Raw genomic sequence first — 26,419 nt, 5'->3', positions numbered from 1 at the left:
ATAACCTTGGTAGAAATACATATAAGTTAGCAATAAGCCATCTGCAATTTATTAAACTATATTATAAATAGAATCTGACAATCTAAAATTCACAAACATCCAGAATGTATTCCTATATAATCTAAAGTATCAAGAACCAGAATTTGTCTTAATTTCTCTGTATTCATATTTTACCATTAAGTAAATGTGTGTTTGGCAAATGACAAGATTTATTTTTATACAGACATACCTCATTTTACTGTGCTGTGCTTTATTGTGCTTTGCAGATACTGTGCTATTTTACAAATTGAAGGTTTGTGGCAATCTTGCATCAAGCAAGTCTATCAGCATCATTTTTCAAATAGCATTTGCTCACCTTGTGTCTCTGTGTCACAATTTTGGTAACTCTCACAATTTTGGAATCTTCTTCATTATTATAATATTTGTTATGTTGATCTGTGATCAGTGAACTTTGATGTTAGTACTGTGATTGTTTTGGAGTGCCACAAATTTTGCCCATATAAGACAGCAAACTTAATCGATGAATGTTGTATCTGTTCCGACTGCTCCACCTAGTGACCCCTTCTCTCTCCCTCTCCTTGGGTCTCCCTATTCCCTGAGACACAACAATATTGAAATTAGGCCAGTTAATAACCCTACAGTGGCCTCTAAGTATTGAAGTGAAAGGAAGATTCGCACATCTCTCGCTTTAAATCAAAAGCTAGAAATGATTAAACTTAGTGAGGAAGGCTTGTCCAAAGCTGAGACAGGCCAAAAGCTAAGCCTCTTGCACAAAATAGCCAAGTTGTAAATGCAAAGGAAAAGTTCTCAAAGGAAACTAAAAGCGCTACTCCAGTAAACATACAAATGATAAGAAAGCAAAACGGTCATATTGCAGATATGGAGAAAGTTTGAGTGGTCTGGATAGACGATCAAACCAGATACAACATTCCCTTAAGCCAAAGCCTAATCCAGAGCAAGACCCTAACTCTATTCAATTCTATGAAGGCTAAGAGGTGACAAAACTGTAGAAGAAAAGTTCAAAGCTAGCAAAGGTTAGTTTATGAAGTTTAAAGAAAGGAGCCATCTCCATAAAATAAAATTGCAGGGTGAACTGCCAATGGCCCAGCATGCAAATTCCAGATATCAGGAGCAGCTCTGAGCTGGGAACTCTAATCCAAACTAATCTAATTCATTAGGTGCAAGTCCTCTGCACACGGTCCCTGAAGCTAGACTAAGGGTGAAAGAGGAGGTATAAATTCCGAGAAAATAGAGACATTAGCTGTCAATCACATAGAGGTTAAAGGAAAGAATCTGAATCTGAATCCCAGCAGTCTGACTCCAGGGCTTGTGTGCTTAACTGCATAACCAACAGTATGTGTCATGCAAAACTGCAGAATTTTTCAATTCCTGTCCAAGATGGCAGAGTAGAAGGGCCTTCAGCTTACTTCTTCTCGTGAGCAAACCAAAATCACAACTAACTGCTGAACAACCATTGATTAAGAAGACTGGAACCTACTAAAAAAGATATTTTACATCCAAAGACATAAGAAGAACCAAAATAAGACAGTAGAAGGGGTGCACTCCTGATACAATCAAATTCCATACCCCCCCAGGTGTGCGGCCCACAAACTGGAGAACAATTATATCACAGAAGTTCTCCCATAGTAGTGAGAGTTCTAAGCCCCACATCAGGCTCCACAGCCTAGGGGTCTGGCATTGGAGGAGGAGCCCTCAGACCATTTGGCTTTGAAGGCCAGCAGGACTTGATTGCAGGAGCTCCATAGGACTCCTGCAGAGACTTTGGAGACTCAGAAAAAGAGACTCCACTCTTAGAGGGTGCATACAAGGTCCTGTGTGCACTGGTAGCCAGGGTAAAAGCAATGACTTCATAGGAGCCTGGGGCAGACCCACCTGCTGGTCTTGAAGGGTATTCTGGGGAGGTGGGAGGGTGGCTGTGGCTCACTCTGGGGACAACAACACTGGTGACAGTGTTACCAGGGGACATTTCATTGGCGTGAGCTCTCCTAGAGGCCAACATTTTGGCATCAAGTCCTGGTCCCACCCAACAGCCTGTAGGCTCCAGTGTTGGGATGTCTCAGGCCAAACAGGGTGGGAACACAGCTTCACCCATCAGCAAACAGTCTGCCTAAAGAATTCCTGAGCACACAGCTGCCTCTAGACACACCCCTTGATACGGCCCTACCCATCAGAAAGCCAAGACCCAGCTCCACCCACCAGTGGGCAGGCACTGGCCCCACCCACCAGGAAGCCTGCATAAGCCTCTAGACCAGCCTCACCCACAAGGAGGCAGACACCAGAAGCAAGAAACCACAATCCAGCAGCCAGTGGAACTGAGTCTACAAACACAGGTCAGAATCTACCCTGGGACCAGCTGGTCCCTAGCCCTCGGTGATGAGAGGGGACTGTACTACTGGGACACACAGGAAATCCCCTACAGATGGTCACTTCTCCAAGGTTGAGAAACATAACTAACCTTCCACATACATAAAAATACAAATAGAATTTTAGACAAAATGAGAAGACAGAGGAATATGTTCCAGACAAAGAAACAAGATAAAACCCCAGAAGAACAACTAAGTGAAGTAGAGATAGGCAAACTATCTCTAGAGCTACCCAAGAAAGAGTTCAGAGTAATGATAGTAAAGATGATCCAAGAACTCAGGAAAAGAATGGATGCTCAAGCAAGAACTTACAAGAACTTTTTAACAAAGAGTTAGAAAATATAAAGAACAACCAAACAGAGTTGAAGAAATCAAAAATGAAAAACACACTAGAAAGAATCAATAGCAGAATAAATGAGGCAGAAGAACAGACAAGTGAGCTGGAAGACAGAATGGTGGAAATCACTGCTGTGGAACAGAATAAAGAAAATAGAATGAAAAGAAATGAAGACAGCCTAAGAGACCTCTGGGACAACATTAAACGCAACAACATTCGCATTATAGGGGTCCCAGAAGGAGAAGAGAGAGAGAAAGGACCAGAGAAAATATTTGAAGAGATTATAGTCGAAAACTTCCCTAACATGGGAAAGGAAATAGCCACCCAAGTCCAGGAAGCGCAGAGAGTCCCATACAGGATAAACCCAAGGAGAAACACGCCGAGACACATAGTAATCAAAGTGGCAAAAATTAAAGACAAAGAAAAATTATTGAAAGCAGCAAGGGAAAAACGACAAATAACATACAAGGGAACTCCCATAAGGTTAACAGCTGATTTCTCAGCAGAAACTCTGCAAGCCAGAAGGGAGTGGCATGATATACTTAAAGTGATGAAAGGGAAGAACCTACAACCAAGATTACTCTACCCGGCAAGGATCTCATTCAGATTTGACAAAGAAATCAAAAGCTTTACAGACAAGCAAAAGCTAAGAGAATTCTGCACCACCAAACCAGCCCTACAACAAATGCTAAAGGAACTTCTCTAAGTGGGAAACACAAGAGAAGAAAAGGACCTACAAAGACAAACCCAAAACAATTAAGAAAATGGTCATAGGAACATACATATCGATAATTACCTTAAACGTGAATGGATTAAATGCCCCAACCAAAAGACATAGACTGGCTGAATGGATACAAAAACAAGACCCATATATATGCTGTCTACAAGAGACCCACTTTAGACCTAGGGACACATACAGACTGAAAGTGAGGGGATGGAAAAAGATATTCCATGCAAATGGAAATCAAAAGAAAGCTGGAGTAGCTATACTCATATCAGATAAAATAGACTTTAAAATAAAGAATGTTACAAGAGACAAGGAAGGACACTACATAATGATCCAGGGATCAATCCAAGAAGAAGATATAACAATTATAAATATATATGCACCCAACATAGGAGCACCTCAATACATAAGGCAACTGCTAACAGCTATAAAAGAGGAAATCGACAGTAACACAGTAATAGTGGGGGACTTTAACACCTCACTTACACCAATGGACAGATCATCCAAAATGAAAATAAATAAGGAAACAGAAGCTTTAAATGACACAATAGACCAGATAGATTTAATTGATATATATAGGACATTCCATCCAAAAACAGCAGATTACACGTTCTTCTCAAGTGCGCACGGAACATTCTCCAGGATAGATCACATCCTGGGTCACAAATCAAGCCTCAGTAAATTTAAGAAAATTGAAATCATATCAAGCATCTTTTCTGACCACAACGCTCTGAGATTAGAAATGAATTACAGGGAAAAAAAAGTAAAAAAGACAAACACATGGAGGCTAAACAATACGTTACTAAATAACCAAGAGATCACTGAAGAAATCAAAGAGGAGATAAAAAAATACCTAGAGACAAATGACAATGAAAACACGACGACCCAAAACCTATGGGATGCAGCAAAAGCAGTTCTAAGAGGGAAGTTTATAGCTATACAAGCCTACCTAAAGAAACAAGAAAAATCTCAAGTAAACAATCTAACCTTACACCTAAAGAAACTAGAGAAAGAAGAACAAACAAAACCCAAAGTTAGCAGAAGGAAAGAAATCATAAAGATCAGAGCAGAAATAAATGAAATAGAAACAAAGAAAACAATAGCAAAGATCAATAAAACTAAAAGTTGGTTCTTTGAGAAGATAAACAAAATTGATAAGCCATTAGCCAGACTCATCAAGAAAAAGAGGGAGAGGACTCAAATCAATAAAATCAGAAATGAAAAAGGAGAAGTTACAACAGACACCGCAGAAATACAAAGCATCCTAAGAGACTACTACAAGCAACTTTATGCCAATAAAATGGACAACCTGGAAGAAATGGACAAATTCTTAGAAAGGTATAACCTTCCCAGACTGAATCAGGAAGAAACAGAAAATATGAACAGACCAATCACAAGTAATGAAATTGAAACTGTGATTAAAAATCTTCCAACAAACAAAAGTCCAGGACCAGATGGCTTCACAGGTGAATTCTATCAAACATTTAGAGAAGAGCTAACACCCATCCTTCTCAAACTCTTCCAAAAAATTGCAGAGGAAGGAACACTCCCAAACTCATTCTATGAGGCCACCATCACCCTGATACCAAAACCAGACAAAGACACTACAAAAAAAGAAAATTACAGACCAATATCACTGATGAATATAGATGCAAAAATCCTCAAGAAAATACTAGCAAACAGAATCCAACGACACATTAAAAGGATCATACACCACGATCAAGTGGGATTTATCCCAGGGATGCAAGGATTCTTCAATATACGCAAATCAATCAATGTGATACACCATATTAACAAATTGAAGAATAAAAACCATATGATCATCTCAATAGATGCAGAAAAAGCTTTTGACAAAATTCAACACCCATTTCTGATAAAAACTCTCCAGAAAGTGGGCATAGAGGGAACCTACCTCAACATAATAAAGGCCATATATGACAAACCGACAGCAAACATCATTCTCAATGGTGAAAAACTGAAAGCATTTCCTCTAAGATCAGGAACGAGACAAGGATGTCCACTCTCACCACTATTATTCAACATAGTTCTGGAAGTCCTAGCCACGGCAATCAGAGAAGAAAAAGAAATAAAAGGAATACAAATTGGAAAAGAAGAAGTAAAACTGTCACTGTTTGCGGACGACATGATACTATACATAGAGAATCCTAAAACTGCCACCAGAAAACTGCTAGAGCTAATCAATGAATATGGTAAAGTTGCAGGATACAAAATTAATGCACAGAAATCTCTTGCATTCCTATACACTAATGATGAAAAATCTGAAAGAAAAATTAAGGAAACACTCCCATTTACCACTGCAACAAAAAGAATAAAATACCTAGGAATAAACCTACCTAGGGACACAAAAGACCTGTATGCAGAAAATTATAAGACACTGATGAAAGAAATTAAAGATGATACCAACAGATGGAGAGATATACCATGTTCTTAGATTGGAAGAATCAACATTGTGAAAATTAGTATACTACCCAAAGCAATCTACAGATTCAATGCAATCCCTATCAAATTACCAATGGCATTTTTTACGGAGCTAGAACAAATCATCTTAAAATTTGTATGGAGACACAAAAGACCCCGAATAGCCAAAGCAGTCTTGAGGGAAAAAAATGGAGCTGGAGGAATCAGACTCCCTGACTTCAGACTATACTACAAAGCTACAGTAATCAAGACAATATGGTACTGGCACAAAAACAGAAACATAGATCAATGGAACAAGATAGAAAGCCCAGAGATTAACCCACGCACCTATGGTCAACTAATCTATGACAAAGGAGGCAAAGATATACAATGGAGAAAAGACAGTCTCTTCAATAAGTGGTGCTGGGAAAACTGGACAGCTACATGTAAAAGAATGAAATTAGAATACTCCCTAACACCATACACAAAAATAAACTCAAAATGGATTAGAGACCTAAATATAAGACTGGACACTATAAAACTCTTAGAGGAAAACATAGGAAGAACACTCTTTGACATAAATCACAGCAAGATCTTTTTTGATCCACCTCCTAGAGTAATGGAAATAAAAACAAAAATAAACAAGTGGGATCTAATGAAACTTCAAAGCTTTTGCACAGCAAAGGAAACCATAAACAAGATGAAAAGACAACCCTCAGAATGGGAGAAAATATTTGCAAACGAATCAACAGACAAAGGATTAATCTCCAAAATATATAAACAGCTCATTCAGCTCAATATTAAAGAAACAAACACCCCAATCCAAAAATGGGCAGAGGACCTAAATAGACATTTCTCCAAAGAAGACATACAGACGGCCACGAAGCACATGAAAAGATGATCAACATCACTAATTATTAGAGAAATGCATATCAAAACTACAGTGAGGTATCACCTCACTCCTGTTAGAATGGGCATCATCAGAAAATCTACAAACAACAAATGCTGGAGAGGGTGTGGAGAAAAGGGAGCCCTCTTGCACTGTTGGTGGGAATATAAATTGATACAGCCACTATGGAGAACAATATGGAGGTTCCTTAAAAAACTAAAAATAGAATTACCATATGACCCAGCAATCCCACTACTGGGCATATATCCAGAGAAAACCGTAATTCAAAAAGACACATGCACCCGATTGTTCATTACAGCACTATTTACAATAGCCAGGTCATGGAAGCAACCTAAATGCCCATCAACAGACGAATGGATAAAGAAGTTGTGGTACATATATACAATGGAATATTACTCAGCCATAAAAAGGAACGAAATTGAGTCATTTGTTGAGACATGGATGGATCTAGAGACTGTCATACAGAGTGAAGTAAATCAGAAAGAGAAAAACAAATATCGTATATTAATGCATGTATGTGGAACCTAGAAAAATGGTACAGATGAGCCAGTTTGCAGGGCAGAAGTTGAGACACAGATGTAGAGAATGGACATATGGACACCAAGGGGGGAAAACTGCGGTGGGGTGGGGATGGTGGTGTGCTGAATTGGGCGATTGGGATTGACATGTATACACTGATGTGTATAAAATTGATGCCTAATAAGAACCTGCAGTATAAAAAACAAACAAAACAAAAATAAAATAAAATAAAATAAAATAAAGTGTATACGTTTTAAATTATAAAAAAAAAAAAAGAACATATATATTGATAATTACCTAAAATGTAAACAGATTAAATGCTCCAACCAAAAGACATACACTGCCTGAATGGATAAAAAACAAGACCCATATATATGTTGTCTACAACAGAGACCCACTTCAGATCTAGGGACAAATACAGACTGAAAGTGAGGGGATGGCAAAAGGTATTCCATGCATATGGAAATAAAAGAAAGATGGAGTAGCAATACTCACATCAGACAAAATTAGACTTTAAAATAAAGACTGCTACAAGAGACAAAGAAGGACACTACATAATGATCAAGGGATCATTGTAAGAAGAAGATATAACAATTTTAAATATATATTCACCTAACACAGGAGCACCTCAATATATAAGACATATGCTAACAGCCATAAAAGGAGAAATTGACAGTAATACAATAATAGTGGGAGACTTTAACACCCCAGTTTCATCAATGGACAGCTCATCCAGAAAGAAAATCAATAAAGAAACACAGGCCTTAAATGACACATTAGACCAGATGCACTTAATTGATATCTATAGAGCATTCCATCCAAAAACAGCAGAATACATTCTTTTCAAGTGCACATGGAACATTCCCCAGGATAGATCAAATGCTGGGCCACAAAGCAAGACTTGGCAAAGTTAAGAAAATTGAAATCATATCAAGCCTCTTTTCCAACCACAACACTATGAGATTAGAAATCAACTACAAGAAAAATACTGCAGAAACCACAAATACATGGAGGCTAAACAATAGGCTACTAAACAACCAATGGATCACTGATGAAAAAAAGAAGAAATCAAAAAATACCTAGAGATAAATGAAAACGAAGACACAATGATCTAAAATCTATGGGATGCAACAAAAGCAGTTCTAAGAGGGAAGTTTATAGAGATACAAGCTTATCTCAGGAATAATCTCAAACAAACAACCTAACCTTACACTTAAAGCAACTAGAGAAAGAACAAACAAAACCCATAGTTAGTAGAGGAAAGAAATCAAAGAGATCAGAGCAGAAATAAATGAAATAGAGATGAAGAAAACAATAGAAAAGATCAATGAAACTAAAATCTGATTCTTTGAAAAGATAAATAAAATTGATAAACCTTCAGCCAGACTCATCAAGAAAAGAAGGAAGAGAGGCCAAATCAATAAAATTAGAAATGAAAAACAGAAGTTACAATGGACACCACAGAAATACAAAGGACCGTAAGAGACTAGTACAAGCAATTATATGCCAAGAAAATGGAAACTTAGAAGAAACAGACACATTCTTAGAAAGGTACAATCTTCCAAGACTGAACCCAGAAGAAATAGAAAATATAAACAGACCAATTACAACTACTGAGATTGAATCTGTGATTTAAAAACTCCCAACAGACAAAAGTCCAGGACCAGATGGCTTCACAGGCAAATTATATCAAACATTTACAGAAAAGTTAACACTATCCTTCTGAAACTGTTCCAAAAAACTGCAGAGGAAAGAACACTTCCAAACATTCTATGATGCCACCATCACCCTGATACCAAAACCAGACAAAGATACCACAAAAAAAGAAAATTACCAGCCAATATCACTGATGAACTTAGACACAAAAATTCTTAACAAAATATTAGCAAACTGAATCCAACAATACATTTAAAGGATCATACCCCATGATCAAGTGGGATTTATCCCAGGGATGCAGGGATTTTGAATACACACAAATCAATCACTGTGATACACCACATGAACAAATTGAAGAATAAAAACCATATGATCATCTCAATAGATGCAGAAAAAGCTTTAGACAAAATTCAACACCCAGTTGTGATAAAAACTCTCCAGAAAGTGGGCATAGAGGAAACATACCTCAACATAATAAAGGCCAAATATGACAAACCTACAGCTAACATCATACTCAACGGTGAAAGCTGAAAGCATTTCCTCTAAGATCAGGAACAAGACAAGGATGTCCACTCTCATCAGTTTTTTTTCAATATAGTTTTGGAAGTCCTAGCCATGGCAATCAGAGAAGAAAAAGAAAGAAAAGGAATCCAAATTGGAAAGGAAGAAGTAAAACTGTTACTGCAGATGACATGATACTATACAAAGAAAATCCTAGATATGCTACCAGAAAACTATCAGAGCTCATTAATGAATTCAGTGAAGTTGCAGGATACAGAATTAAAACACAGAAATCTGTTGAATTTTTAGACACTAACAATGAAAAATCAGAAAGAGAAATTAAGGAAACAATTCCATTTACCACTGCATCAAAAGGAATAAAATACCTAGGCATAAACCTATCTAAGGAGGCAAAAGACCTATACTCTGAAAACTCTAAGATACTAAAGAAAGAAATCAAAGATGACACAAACAGATGGAAAGATATACCATGTTTTTGGATTAGAAGAATTTATATTTTCAAAATGACTATACTACCCAAAGCAATCTACAGATTCAATGAAATCCCCATCAAATTACCAATGGCATTTTTCACAAAACTAGAACAAAAAATTTTTTAATTTGTATGGAAACACAAAAGACCCCAAATAGTCAAAGAAATCTTGAGAAAGAAAAATAGAGCTGGAGGAATCAGGCTTCCTGAATTCAGAGTATACTACAAAGCTATGGTAATCAAGACAGTATGGTACTGGCACAGAAACAGAAATTTAGATCAGTGGAACAGGATAGAAAGCCCAGAAATAAACCCATGCACCTATGGTCAATTAATCTATGACAAAGGAGGCAAGGCTATACAACGGAGGAAAGACTGTCTCCTCAATAAATGGTGCTTGGAAAACTGGACAGCTACATTTAAAAAAAAATGAAATTAGGACATTCTTTAACACCACACAGAAAAATAAACTCAAAATGGATTAAAGACCTCAATGTAACAACAGATACTATAAAACTCTTAGAGGAAAACATAGGCAGAACACTCTGACATAAATTGCAGCAATATCTTTTCTGAGCCGACTCTTAGAGTAATGGAAATAAAAACAAAAATAAATAAATGGGACCTAATCAAACTTAAAAGCTTTTGCACAGCAAAGGAAATCATAGACAAAATTAAAAGACAACCCACAGAATGGGAGAAAATATTTGCAAATGATGCAACAGACAAGGGATTAGTCTCCAAAATTTGCAAACAGCTCATGTGGCTCAATATCAAAAAACAAACAACCCGGTCAAGAAATGGGCAGAAGACCTAAATAGACATTTCTCCACAAAAGACGTACAGATGGACAAGAGGCACATGAAAAGATGCTCAACATCACTAATTACTAGAGAAATGCAAGTCAAAACTACAATGAGATATCACCCCACACATGTCAGAATGGCCATCATCTAATGTAATTAATTTTTTTTATCTTGATCTTTTGTTAGCACTTTTATGAGTTCATCAGTTTTTCATTAGAGTTCTGAGAATGCTTATTCATTCAGTTCAGCAGTACAGTTATCAGAAACCTGTACTTGTCAGAGTCTTTTCTATGAATTCCTTGAAGATGAAACCCTTTTATAGGAACATATTTGCAAAAGCATCAGAGTACACCCAGAACTGTCTGTAAATGACCACAGTTAAAGATTTGATGAAAGTTCATAATAGTGCAATTGACAAGGAAATTTAGTTATTTCTGAGACATACATTTTAAAGTAATAACTAGAATTATGACTTATAACATTATACCAGAACATATAAGATTTTTAGAAATTTCATGTAATGTCTGAAACATTTATATTAACATATTTCCATACAAATAACCCAATGAAAGTTTAGTATTAGTTGTTTTGTTTGTTTGTTTGTTTATACTGCAGGTTCTTATTAGTCATCAATTTTATACACATCAGTGTATACATGTCAATCCCAATCGCCCAATTCAGCACACCACCATCCCCACCCCACTGCAGTTTTCCCCCCTTGGTGTCCATATGTCTGTTCTCTACGTCTGTGTCTCAACTTCTGCCCTGCAAACCGGCTCATCTGTACCATTTTTCTAGGTTCCACATACATGCGTTAATATACGATATTTGTTTTTCTCTTTTTGACTTACTTCACTCTGTATGACAGTCTGTAGATCCATCCACGTCTCAACAAATGACTCAATTTCATTCCTTTTTATGGCTGAGTAATATTCCATTGTATATATGTACCACAACTTCTTTATCCATTCGTCTGTCAATGGACATTTAGGTTGCTTCCATGTCCTGGCTATTGTAAATAGTGCTGCAATGAACATTGGGGTGCATGTGTCTTTTTGAATTATGGTTTTCTCTGGGTATACGCCCAGTAGTGGGATTGCTGGATCATATGGTAAATCTATTTTTAGTTTTTAAAGGAACCTCCATACTGTTCTCCATAGTGGCTGTATCAATTTACAGAATAGCCATCATCAAAAAGACTACAAATAATAAATGCTGGAGAGGGTGTGGAGAAAAAACCCTCCTACACTGTTAAAGGGAATGTAAATTCGTGAAGCCACTATGGAGAACAGTATGGAGATTCACTTAAAACTAAAAGTAGAGCTACCACATGATCCTGCAATCCCACCCCTGGGCATATATCCAGAGAAGACCATAATTTGGAAAGATATATGCACCCCAATGTTCATTTCAGCAGTATTTACAACAGCCAAGACATGGAAGTAATCTAATTGTCCATCAGATGACAGATGAATGGATAAAGAAAATGTTGTATATTGGAATGGAATGTTACTCAGCCATTAAAAAGAATGAAATAATGCCATTTGCAGCAACATGGATGGCCCTAGAGATTATCATACTAAAGTGAATAAGTCAGACAGAGAAAGACCCATAGCATATAATATTGCTTATATGTGGAATCTAAAAGAAAAGAACTTATATACAAAATATAATTAGACCCACAGACATAGAAAACAAACTTATGGTTTCCAAAGTGGAAACGGGGATGAGGGATAAATTAGGAGTTTGGGATTAACATACACATACATACTAATCATAAAATAAGCAACAAGGACCAACTATATAGCACAGGGAACTATATTCAATATTTTGTAATAACTTATAAGGTAAATGAATCCAAAAAGGAATATATATATGTGTGTGTGTGTTTGTGTGTGTGTGTGTGTACATATGAATCACTTTGCTGTACACCTGAAACTAACACAACATTGTAAATCAACTATACTTCAATTAAAAAAAAAATTGCAAGGTGAAATTGCAAGTTCTGATGTTGAAGCTGCAGCGAGTTATTCAGAAAATCTAGCTATGCTAATTAAGAAAGGTGGCTACACTAAATATTTTCAGTGTAGATGAAAAGCCTTTTAGTGGAAGAAAATGCCATCTAGGACCTTCATAGTTAAAGAGGAGAAGTCAATGTCTAGTTTCAAAGCTTCAAAGGACAGGCTGACTCTCTTGTTAGGGGCTGATGCAGCTGGTGACTTTAAGTTGAAGCTAATGCTCATTTACCATTCTGAAAATCCTAGGGCCCTTAAAGAATTATGCTAAACTACTCTGCCACTACACTATAAATAGAGAAACAAAGTCTGGATGACAGCACATCTGTTTACAATATGGTTTACTGAGCATTTTAAGGCCACTGTTGAGACCTACCGCTGAGAAAAAAAAATTCCTTTCAAAATATTACTGCTCATTGATAATGCACCTGGTGACCCAAGAGCTCTTATGGAGATATACAATGAGATTAATGTTTTCACGCCTGCTAACACAACATTCATTCTGCAACCCATGGATCAAGGAGTAATTTTGACTTTCAGGTTTCATTTTTTATGAAATAGATTTCATAGGGCTGCCATAGATAGTGATCCCTCTGATAGATCTGTGCAAAGTAAACTGAAAACCTTCTGGAAAGGATTCACCATTCTAGATACATTAAGAACATTCGTGATTCATGGGAAGAAGTCAAAATACCAAAATTAACAGGAGTTTGAAGAAGTTTATTCTAACCCTCACGGATGACTTTGAGGTGTTCAATTTCAGTGGAGGAAGAAAAATGCAGAAGTGGTGGAAATAGCAAGAGAACTAGAATTAGAAGTGGAACCTGAAGATGTGACTGAATTGCTGCCATCTGATGATAAAACTTTAACGGATAGGAGTTGCTTTTTATGGATAAGCAAATAAAATTGGTTTCTTGACATGTAATCTATTCCTGGTGAAGATGCTGTGAAGACTGTTAAAATGACAACAAAGTATTTAGAATATTACATAAATTTAGTTGATAAAGCAGCCACAGGGTTTGAAAGGATCGACTCCAATTTTGTAAGAAGTTCTACTGTGGGTAAAATGCTACCAAACTGCATTGTGTGTTACAGAGAAATGGTTCATGAAAGGAAGAATTGATTGATGCAGTGAACTTCACTGTTGTCTTATTTTAAGTAATTACCACAGACACCCCAACCTTCAGCAAGCACCTCCATGATCAGTCAGCAGCCATCAAAAGGGAGTCAAGATGCTTCACCAGCAAAAAGATTATGACTTGCTGAAGGCTCAGATGATGGTTAACATTTTTTAGCAATAAAGTATTTTTTAATTAAGATATATCCTTTTTTTAGACATAATGCTATTGCACACTTACAGAATAGTGTAAACATAACTTTTATTTGCACTGGAAACCAAAAAATTTGTGTGACTTGCTTTATTGCAATATTTGCTTTATTGCAGTAGTCTGGAACTGACCCTGTAATGTCTCTGAGGTAGCCTGTATTTTATTCCCACCATACTTCTAGACCTCAATTCTCTCATTTGTAAAACAAGATGATTGAACTGGAAGATTTCAAGCACTGGTCCTCAGTGCCAGCCCACACCATGTCATTTTTGGTCTACAGTAAAACGATGGGGTGGGGGGCAGCAGGGGAGATGACATTGTTCATATGCATAAGTTTTAATAGTCTTACTTGGCAAAATAAGCTTACATGTTCCAGGAACTGTGCTGGGCACTTTACCTCTGTAATCCCAACAGCAACCCTAAGAGGTAGGTATTATTACTATTATACCTCTTTACATGAAGAACCACAGTTTAGAGAAGTCCCCAAGGATATATAGCTACTAAGTGGCAGATTCAAAGCCCAGTCTATTAGTCTCCAAATCTCAGACTCAATCAAGTATGCAGCCAACTAGCTCCACTCTTTCTCCAGGACTTCTCAAATTTTCCACTAACTAGTCATAGATATTGCTTCTCCTTTTAACCTTAAATTCTGTGTTCTCCAAGTGTTGCTAAAATTTGTCCATATTCTTTCTCTCTCTCTCTCTCATATACAGACACACACACACAGACACACACACACACACACACACACACACACACAACACACACCTTACTTCCCTTCCTAATTCTATCTACTGAAGTAAAAAGGACTTTTATTAACCTTGATTTTTTTTTGTTTTGTTATGTTTTATTTCTTTCAATCTCCACAGGAATGTCCAGTTCCTATTAAAGGTGGCTACCCAAGAGAATAGACACACTGACATCCTGTTTTAGGTGACATGAGGAGAATGAATAACAGTTAAATTGAGTAGGAAACAGTGATAGTGAACATAAGAGAATTGTTCTCTTGTGCCCTGGTCCACTATATCTGTCTATTATATCTGTTCTTTTCAACATAGAATTTCTCCAGAGAAGCTGCCAGTTGCCTAACACCTACCTCTTCATTCATAAATTTAAGATCACATTACACTTTAAACATTAGCAGGTCATATGTTACAGCATTCCTCAAAGGCTTTTTTTTTTCAATTTTTTCTTCCCTTGTAATGTTACTAATTCCATACAAGGCAATCTGATTAAATGCTATTCATATTCTCTAGAATATTCACAATTTTTTACATGTCTTTACTTAACAGGGGTAGTAATGATATAAAAATTTCAGCACAATTTTCTTTATGTCCAAAAGTAGCTAGCTTATTTGTAGCCAAATTTTACTGACCCTATATGAACTCATCACTTCTAAGTAACCAGATTGAGGCTGCTGGCTAAATCCATAGTGACTTTGAGATTCTTGCATAATTGACCTACTCTGTTCTGTTTACTTCCACATGTAAATATAAAGCTTAAATCTCCTTTCTTTCTTCTCATTAAAGAACAAAGTTTGTATGGGTGAAGGAAGAGGTGAAAAAATTCAACACTAATGCCAAATCCAAGGAAGCCTTTAAGACACTGGTATTTTTTTTTAAAATGCTATTTGTGTCTAACAATTCTTATTTGCTTACCAACTCTAAAAGGAGCACTAAGGAAGTTGATATTAATGAAACTTACTATTTAAGTGTTCAACTGAAAAAGAAAATAGCTAGTTTTGCAGGTATCACCTATTTACACAATAAAGTTCTCTAAAAGATGTCCCTTATAGAAAAAGTATTTACAATGATATATATTGCTTCATGACTTAAGGTTTTATCTTATGATTTTTCCATAAAACATATAATAAAGCCCCCAGTATTCATCTTTCAAGGTTCTTAGAGATACAGTAATCATTGGCTGACTTTTCTTTTAGGCTTTTTCTAAAGAGGAAAAACTACAAATACCAAAAATTAAATTAATATTTAATTTCAAGTTTTGAGACAGATTGAAATTTTTAAAATAAAGCCTAACCATGAAAGTAGAAATATATTTAATTTAACCAGTATACTCTTTACCAGTTTATTACTTAAAACTGTAAAAATCCTACTTAAAATTTAGTTGCTCTTCTCAAAGTTCAGTAAAAAAAATGCCCTTCAATTTTTTTTTGAATATTTCACTGAATTAATATCAAATCAATGGAATAATATACCAAGCTGTTAATAAACACTTCGACACAAATGTCAATAATAAATGCACAATCACGAAAGCCCAGAAAAACTATACCGCCATCCTACAGACGTAAAACAAGTTTAAATAATTTTCTACATAATAAGTACAAAGTTCACATTTGTAGTGGACTTCAGTATATTTCATTTTAGTGAAAATCAGAATGGATTTCGTTGAGATGAGGATAGACACTGAAGATAATTGTAAATAACTGTCTATGGTCAGTCTCATTTTAGAAAGTAAAGAGCCAAATGGCATTACATGTAAATTCATCATGAAATTTTCATAATGAAGTTAGCTTTAAACACCTGGAGGCATCCTTGTATGATAAAAGAGAAATAGCCAGAGGGAAGAAAGAAAGGATAAAAAAAATGGCCATTTCTGTATCCAGCCCACATCTACTTGTAAGTAACATTATTGGAATACTTTTTTAGGGAGAAGATGTCAGATAATAATTTCTGCTTTTATTAATGAATATCTCCACTTACCGTAGCTTCATTGCAAACCGTGCACTTAACCACATGCTGGTGAAGCTTGCCATCCAAATTGATGAGAGATTGGCACACGCGGCAGTTTATTACTGGAATACCACTGGCATCTGGACTGGCAATGGCTGTGTACGGAGGTGGGAGTTCCGCTAAAAAGATATTAGCCACTGAATCAGAGTCTCAGAGATATTACGGCTGGTTTCAGCAAACAAGCAATAGAAGTAAAGTAGGAAAACTATCAAAATTTCTCCTGTTCTTTATGTTTTTAAAGCTGGCCAACATAATATAGTTTCAGAGCAGAAACACATATAGGACTATATTGTGAAGTAGAGTAATTCTTAGCTCCTAAAATCCAAATCACACCTGCCTAGGTTTACACATTTTATTAACCTATACTCAAAATATCCACTCCATTTCTATGTGCAAATTCATAGAGTTTGTAATAGGAAGGTGATAATTTATGCCTAAAATAAAAATCTTACACTAATGATCTGACTCCCAAGAAATAGAAATAGTCAATGAGGACAAAGCTTTAAAATCACTTACATATATACATATACATACAGTGTGTAGTTGTCGTGCTCTGTTTATACTAGAACCAGTGTAAAACTGCTGAGTATGACAAGAACAAAATAGGGTTTTGGTGGCAGTCAAGGAGAGACAAAAACGAACCCAGGAAATCTAAACATATCAACATGGAACATGTTCTAATTAGAATGGAATTATGGTAATTTCAGACAAAAAACAAGAATGAAGTAAATTTAACAATTTTTGTCTCAAACTTTCACCTAACATTAAAAATCTAGGAAATGTATCAAAGTATTTATGGGTAAAAAATATATTGTCTGGAATTTAATTTAAATACTCCAAGAAAAAAATGGGTTAATAGATGCAACAAGAGTAGCAAAATGCCTATATTTATGAATATAAAGACACAGAAGGTCATTTTGTTCTTACTACTTTTGTGTATGTTTGAAAATTCTGAGAATACAAAGATACACACACACACACACACACAAACACACACACACACACACACACACACACACACACTGCTTTTTGAGAGTCCTTAAGTCGACTGATTGGGTGATTGGGTAGAGGGTAGAAGCCCAATTTCGGAATTGTGTTCATCTACCAGAAGTATATATTTGTTACAAAAGTTAGAGAAAAAGAATCTAGATATACTATTCCAGAATGGGATTTCTAAAGGGGACTGCCTAGCCTCATTTTGTAGCTATCTTATTTACAGGCATAGGAGCCCCTTTCAAGGTAAGATATTGTCATAGGCCATCTAGAAAAGGCTACACCTCAACACATGATTGAATCCCCACTAAAGAGAACTGATAGTTCAAGGGTCACTGCTGTGACACTATAAAATACAATAACAATACCTAATCATGAAAAGAGCTATTTTTGAAATAGAGATTTTTCTATCCACTGGATTAGATTCTGAACTCTATGATAGTCTGAAATGAGTTAGAGCACAACACATTATGGTATATTTAAAATCCACATATTACCACCTGGCATCCTTGGGGTATATCATGTAGATTTTTTAGACTTGCAAAGAATTAGCAAAAAATGTTATCCATTCAAATATTCATAATAAACCAAATTTCTGCAGCAGCCAAGGCTCTGAAAGAGGCCACATTGAAATGACAATATGCACACATCCCTGGGAGTCTTATACCAGAACACTGTCAAACACTGAACTTAAAAAGAAGCTATAGATGTCTAAATTATAAAAATAGTTTTATAATTTATAAAACTATAAATTAGGCACATGAAAAACTGCTCAACATCACTAATTATTAGAGAAATGCAAATCAAAACTACAGTGAGGTATCACCTCACACCAGTTAGAATGGGCGTCATCAGAAAATCTACAAACAACAAATGCTGGAGAGGGTGTGGAGAAAAGGAAACCCTCTTGCACTGTTGGTGGGAATGTAAATTGATACAGCCACTATGGAGAACAGTATGGAGGTTCCTTAAAAAGCTAAAAATGGAATTACCATATGACCCAGCAATCTCACTACTGGGCATATACCCAGAGAAAACCATAATTCAAAAAGACACATGTACCCCAATGTTCAATTGCAGCACTATTTACAATAGCCAGGTCATGGAAGCAACCTAAATGCCCATCGACAGACGAATGGATAAAGAAGATGTGATACATATATACAATGGAATATTACGCAGCCAAAAAAAATTGGGTCATTTGTAGAGACATGGATGGCCATAGAGACTGCCATACAGAGTGAAGTAAGTCAGAAAGAGAAAAATACCGTATATTAATGCATATATGTGGAATCTAGAAAAATGGTACAGGTGAACCGGTTTGCAAGGCAGAAATAGAGACACAGATGTAGAGAACAAATGTATGGACACCAAGGGTGGTGGGGGTGGGATGAATTGGGAGACTGTGATTGACATATATACACTAATATGTATAAAACAGACAAGTAATAAGAACGTGCTGTATAAAAAATAATAAATGAAATTCAAAAAACAAAAAACAAACAAAAGATAGTTTTAAATCCTTGAAAGAATTTAAGGTTGATGCAGAATTACCTGTAATGTATTAATCAAGAAGAAAAAACAGGTTAAAGGATCAATGTGTCAAAATACATTTGAGCCTGTGCAATTTGCAGATTATCAGATCTCAGTAAAGAAGGTATTGTTCTGGGAAAAAGCATACACACCTCACTAGAAGTTCAAGACACACTGCCTGGTGTGTAATAATAAATACTTTTTAAAATAATTATTAGCAATAGCATTATTAATAAAAGTTTCTTCTTTTGCCTTTTCCTTGAGTCATAAAGTAACATGAAGTAGGTCTCCCATTAATTCCAGGTTTCCACCTTACATAGTGTGATAGAAAAGAAATTTAAAGACAAGACAATTTCACAAAGAAAACAAGGGCATTGAGGGTGAGGGGAAGAGGCCACACATTGCAGCTACATATAAGGATGGTAAAACCCATTCACTCCAACAGGCAAAAGTTTTGCTCAATGGAATCTCCTAAAGATTTTAATGGTTGATCTTATTTAGTTCTGATACATTTGAAGTGTATCAGAACAAACAAAACCTTGTGAACTTTTCCTCTAAAATTTGTACTATGTAATTTTTAACCTGTTAAAAAAGAAAAGCTTTCAATGACAAAAATATGCCAGAATCTTCTGGAGGCTTGGGAAGTGGAAGGAGGGGGAAAGAATGAGTGAGGATTAGAAGTCTAAAATGGGAGAGACTATAAGCTCCATGAGGCCAAGGTCCTGTTTGGCTTGTTCAGGACTGATACAGCACTTGTTATAGTGCTTGGTCTATGACAGATGCTCACTCAATATTTATTGAATGGATGATGGATGAATAAATGAATGAATAAGTGAATCACTGAAATTTATCAGGCTCATCTATTTCTCCTGGGAAAATGATACTAAGTATATTACCACTACTCTCCTTGAAGAGGAGCTAGGGTCCTAGCAGGGGAGCACAGCATGACTGAAAAAAAGGCTCTCTTCTATATATAGAATACCCTCTCCAAATCATGCACTGAGAGAGGGAAGTGGACAGGGGACACTGGCCTGGCCCACCAGATAAGTACAATCAATCCAAGAGATCAGTAGAATGACAGATGTTGCAGCCTAACTGCTCCACTAAACAGTGCTTTCAGGCCTATAATTTCAATTTTCTGTCCATTAATTACTTTAGCACTAAACTGATTTAGAGATATTTCTTGTACTTTTATCCCAAGGAAACCTTGACCTACAACTCCATCTCCTCTTGTAAAGGACTTGTAATTCCAGAAATTTATTTCACTGCCAGTAAACCTGCAATAATTAGCAACTTAGATTGTTCATTTTGTCTCTTTTCACTTTAAAACAGTCAACAGATCACCTCTATTACACCTATTTTAAATTTCTGCCCTGGATAAAAAGTCCACTGTAATCTCAGAACTTGGGATCATTGGATATTAAGAGTCACAAAAGTTCTTCATTTTGGAAGAGTCTTGTTATTTAAACAATGATCATTTTCTCTATGGGGTTTGCCTAAGTGAAAAATCTTTTTTCTCCATGTGAGCAGTATTTGTTAGACCAGTAGTCCTCAGACCTGAAAAACCCCCTCAAAGTTCCAGAATTATACAGTGTTAGAAATTCAAGCAATCTTAGTCTAGTATTTAGTCTAATTTCTTCATTTTATGGAAGAGAAAACTGAAGACCAGAGATTCTGACTTCTTAGTAGACTTTTATACAGCACTTCAGCAAAGCCAAGAGCTGACTCTTCTCCCAGAGGTCACTCCATAATGACAGCTGCCTCTCTTAATGAATAATGATTTAATATAGGGAAAAGGTGTAAGGACTAATGGGGATTCTGCACAAATACTTAGACAAGAATCAGATCTGAGTTAAAGGGGATTAGGAGGAGGAGAAAGAATAGTCAGGGAAAATGAAAATTAGAATATAATATGAAGAAAGAATTAGTTCATGATAAAAAATTCACAGAAAAACTGAGACTCGTAAAAGAGACAAGACAAAATAACATAGATCACAAGGCATACATAATGGTCTTCCTTAAAACACTCAAAAGGAACCATTATTATTCTATAAACCCACAAGTGATCAAATTACACTTTCCCATCATAAACATCAACCTAATTTATCTATTTTATGCCCAAAAGCCCCTCTTTCCTGCTAATTCATCCTGGTGTAATAATCCATACTTCATTTTTTACCAGATATACCCAGATATAGCATTTTAAAGGTTGAAAATGTTTTGCTGGATAGCTCTGATCTTTATTATCTCAGTTATTCCTTTATAAATCTCTGCAGTGACAACATTTTCCAGTTTAATTTGCTTACTTCACTAATACAGCCTTTATATGCAGTCCTTCTGGCCCTTGACAAAGATGTACCAAAATTGAAAAATGACATCAGATTAAAATGAGAGATAATTTAGAACACTATGATTATAGGATGAGCAAGAAAAGTATAAAGGACCAGCCTGTGAGGAAAGCTTTGGCTTTTTCTCCTCCATAGGATTTTTGTGGAGAGTATGGTTAGGGACAGGTTGTGCTTGGCTGCTATGGGATATCTACTTCCTGTGTAAAACCTCTCCAGTCCAGTTCAACACAAAGAAAGGGAAGACCACCTTCTGTTCCTCCCCTCTCTGAAACCAAAGAAATAAAACTATTCCAGGAAACTCTTGGATTCTTCTAGAACCATTATACCCTCATAAGGATCTATCTCGCTAAAGTCAGTTTGGAAGATAAATGTGCCAGCTATTAGGCTACCAACTCTCAGCTCCAAATCCACCCTTCTATGCTTTGTCATGCTGGAGCTAAAACTCTCCAAACCACATTTTTTCTTTGCCAGCTGGCTGCAGGTTATGTTTTGTTAATAGGAGGTGATAAACAGAACCTGCAAGGTCGAAGGAGGAAGAAGGGACTTGTAGCCCTTTCTCCAGGTGTACAAAATCTTTCTCCAGGGCTCAGAGACATCACCACCAGTGGGCTGGTGCCTCTGAGAATTCATGTTTCAGTTATGTTCCTCTAAATTGCTAAATTTTAATAATCCTAATCTCTTCCCTTTGTTCTCACAGCCCTAGAGGTAATAGCTGCTTCCTGCATTTAATACCTATTTGATAAGTTAGTGTAATATCTTTACCTTTTAGTTACCTACTTAACAACTTTATACCGAATTAATTCTTTCTGTTATATTATATTTTTTGGTTTCTATCTTCACATCCTAACTGTTATAAAACTCATACCAGGTGTAATCCCAGGAAACAGACCCTCAAAAATGGGACTGGAGAAATGGGTGGGTCATGCCTTGGGCTTGAATGCAGTGCTGAGCTCCTTTACCAATGAGACATGGTATGGTAGTGATTGATGGCATGCAGTGGCATCCTGGTGAATCAGATTATCTCCTGTAGATGATTGTGATATTTGAGGCTCCTTTACTTGACCATTATGGCAGTAATAATTACTGTGTGGATTGTGATATGGGGTAAAATGAGAAGCTCAGGTCTTTAAACTCTCAGCACAAGTCATGGTCAGAGAACTTCTATTGCAGCCCTAAAAATATTGCTTATTTCTAATTGTCACAGGGCTTATATTGCTGAAAATCAAACACAAAATTTAATTGTATAGATAGCTAAATTATAAGGTCAGGGAAACCCACAGCCTTACCAAGTCTGCCATGTGAAACTTAGGACACTGATTGCAAAGAAGTGGAACTCTGAAACTTGGAATGGGGCCATCTAGTTGTACCCAAACAGAGCTGAGAATCTTACACTCCTGAGTCACTCTGAGCCTCCCCTGTGAGTGGAACACAACATTTCTTCTTATCTCTGAGAATATGAGCCTCCTTTTAATGGAAAACTGTAATAAGCTCACCTGAAGTGGTTGTCTTACAAGGAGACGACCATTTTCCTTAAGACCCATCATAAAACCCCTTGTTGCCTCAAGACCCATAAACTAGGATCAGATCTCAACAAGCTTTAGGAGGACAAGTACAAAGTGTGACTCAGAAAGAAGTAACTAATACATCAAGAGAATTGCAATGTTTTGATAATATATATTGTCAGAAACCTGGAGAATATGTGTGGGAGTGAATCTTATGGGGGTTAAAGCAAAGAGGATGGAATATAACACTGAGTTGAGCCAAATTTAATAATCCAGGTGTACTTGACAAATGTTCTGGTTTCAATGTTTGTTTTAAATCTGGAAGTGGCTCTATCAGTTTACTTGTTGGTCTGATGAGACTTGGCCTTACATTCAATGAGGGTGAAATGTCAAAACATCCCTAGCATGATGCAGAAGAAGCAATCAAAGGTTTAAGGAGTCAGGAATGTTAGAGTGAGTTTATCATATGAAATCTGCATCCCACACCCCACTACATCCCCTGAGAGGACCCAGAGGATATGCCTTTAACTAAGGCATTGATTTATACATTATTTAGGGGAACACAAGCATTCTACTGTGGTGGCTCTCCTACATAGACCAGGCATTACAGTGCAGGATGACTCCAACTGAGATCATGGAATCCCAGAGTAACAGAGGCCAAATGGCAGCACTTAAAAGTCAAAGAAAAAGTGGGTACATTTAATGTAATGGGAAATAGTGGATATTAGAAAATTTTGATCCATAAGGACATTTGGCAGAGGCTCATTGAAATAAGCCTAAGAATGAAATGGATGGGTAACCTACACAAATGTTACTTGGTTATATATAATAGAAAAATCTAGGTCTTAAAACCAGCAACCTGACTTGAGTAGCCACAGTGATGAGTCATAGTTTTTCAACCAGTTTCCAACAAAGCCAAGTTCACAGACCCAGAGCATCTTTATTGAGGGTTTGTTGATGCCTCTGACGAATGATCCAGCGACACTACTCTAAGTATATATTATAAATCTCCAAGTCTCCCCTAAAGACCTGAGATCATTTACTAGAGTGACTATTCACTGGGGAAAAAGAAAATACCCAGATATTTCAGGTATCGCTAGAAACTGGCTCGTAAATGGTGCTAATTCCTGACTCAAAACTCCAATGTGGGCGACCTGTCAGAGAAGTTATAGATGGCCATCAGGTTACAGATGGAGTCTTGCCCCAGATCCACCCATAGTGGTCCCAGTAAATCTGGGTACCCACGCTGAAGTTATTTCCCCAGTTTCTGAATATATTATTGGAACAGACATTCTTGTCAACCAGCAAATACCTAAATTGGTTCTCTGGCCCATAGATTAAGGTAGGAAGGGTCACATAGAGGGTCCCTGGATCTTCTAACAAGAGCAGCTCCACATTATCTGGGAGGACTACAGAGACAGTGCTACTATGAAAGATGTAGGAGTGGTAATAATTGTCACATCTTCATTCAACTCACTCATTTTCTAAGTTTGACTGCTGCTCCAGGGCAATTCTAGTTTTATAACTAAGGAGATGTGATATAAGCCCCCTCTATGAGCTCTGATGACAGAGGAAGTCAAGAGGCCTTCAGCTATGATTAGGCAAAAAGCAGCAGCCAGCCAGGCCCTCTATGGTGGATTTCCAAGAGCTAGTTAGCACTCAGTCACAAGTACTTAGCATCTGTTCTGTACCAGGTACTGTACTGGATGTATGTCAGGGATACTATGGAGAAGGAGGCATACCCCAGGGCTCAAAGAGCTCACATTCTTAACATGTAGAAAGACAGTAAAACTACAAGTATAATTTGGTGTGGTAAGTGCTCTAACAAGGATGTGCACACACGGGACTTTGGGAGTACAGAGGAGGGCATATAAATCTGACTAAGGCGCAGTGTGTCAGGAGCGAGGAGTAGGGGAGGGAAGAGAAGAGTCACTCTAGCACAATTTAGCATTCAAGTACTGCAATCTTTCTATATATTTTAACCATTAACTCCTTTCTCCAAACTGCAGCTCTAGAAAAACAGCTATACCTTATTAAGTTTGGTCGTGAAATCAGCTTGGCACCAATACCAATCTACATCCTAGTGCCTCTAGTATTGCTTGTAGGAGCTTATGTGGGTTCATGGTAGACCCCAAGACAACAACAAACTAGGTATTCTTATACAGCTGGTGATGATGAGTACTGAATTCCACTATGGGCAGTTTATCTGCTATTTTTCCCTCCCTTAGTGGTCTTAGGAATTTGGGTTGTGTCAAAATGCTGCCATATAACTGGAGATACTGGCAAGAAATGCCCAGTGACCTGCCAATGACAAATTCCCTGATGACAAAAACTTCTGCTCTGTCTTTTCTATTTCTCATTAGGCAATATTTTTACCTCATTCTAGTGTATTTCATTTGTGGTACTAGTACTTCCTTCCAGTATTGGCAGTTAATAAGTTACATATTCTTCTCTCATTTTATCAACTACTGTGTTTATTTTTATTGAAAAAAATACAATTTTTTCTGACATAATTTATGTGAAATCATATTGTTTGTACATGCATGGCTCCATTCTTAATTTTTTATTTACAATATTGCTTCCAAGAAAGCATGTGTTTCAAGAAAAATATAGAGATACTAATTTTTAGTGCAGAAAAAAATTGTTTCCAAGGCAAAAAATGTACCTCCCTAGAAATTTAGAAACTCCTCCTATAGCCAGGGGAGGTAACAGATTCCTACTCTGTCACTCTTCCTAGACAGCTCATTTTCACTCTTACAGACTTGTTTTTTCTAAGAGCAAAACTTTGCATATAACTAGGTGTACACACTAAATGATAACTTGCAAGTTACAAGTATTCATGAATCATAGTTATAAAATATACTTAAGTATAACTGAACCCAAAATTTGTTTTAAGACATTTTAGATGAGAAAATATGAGGGGGGAAATTACCTCAGTATATGGGGAAGGGAAAAAGTTCAACTGGATTTGCAATGTTTTATTTGCTTCAATATATGAAACAGTATGGCATAATGTTAAGGTCTGATAGAATTAGATGATGATATATGAATGATTATATTATACTCAATATTTTTCTATCTTGAAATATTTCACTCATTTTTTTTTTAAATGACCTAGGGATTAATAGATTATAGATAAAAGTCACCAGTTTAGTAATTTTAGAATTTGGGACATATTCACCATAAATCTAAGCAAAAT

At 36.5% G+C, this 26,419-nt stretch overlaps 1 protein-coding gene across 3 annotated transcripts in view; it reads right to left on the bottom strand.

The window, feature by feature from the left end:
* PIP4P2 (phosphatidylinositol-4,5-bisphosphate 4-phosphatase 2) overlaps positions 1 to 26,419 on the bottom strand; it is an 87,169-nt gene that overhangs the window by 48,526 nt on the left and 12,224 nt on the right. For all 3 annotated transcript variants that reach the window (XM_036830428.1, XM_036830429.1, XM_036830431.1), the window contains one exon: positions 16,815 to 16,963. In XM_036830428.1, the coding sequence (XP_036686323.1) occupies positions 16,815 to 16,963 (149 nt within the window). The remainder of the gene's footprint in view (positions 1 to 16,814; positions 16,964 to 26,419) is intronic.

This window comes from Balaenoptera musculus, chromosome 17 (genome assembly GCF_009873245.2).
Source record: "Balaenoptera musculus isolate JJ_BM4_2016_0621 chromosome 17, mBalMus1.pri.v3, whole genome shotgun sequence".
Lineage (NCBI taxonomy): Eukaryota > Metazoa > Chordata > Mammalia > Artiodactyla > Balaenopteridae > Balaenoptera > Balaenoptera musculus.
The sequence above is the reverse complement of the archived record's forward strand: the minus strand, read 5'-3'. Positions and strand labels throughout refer to the sequence as shown.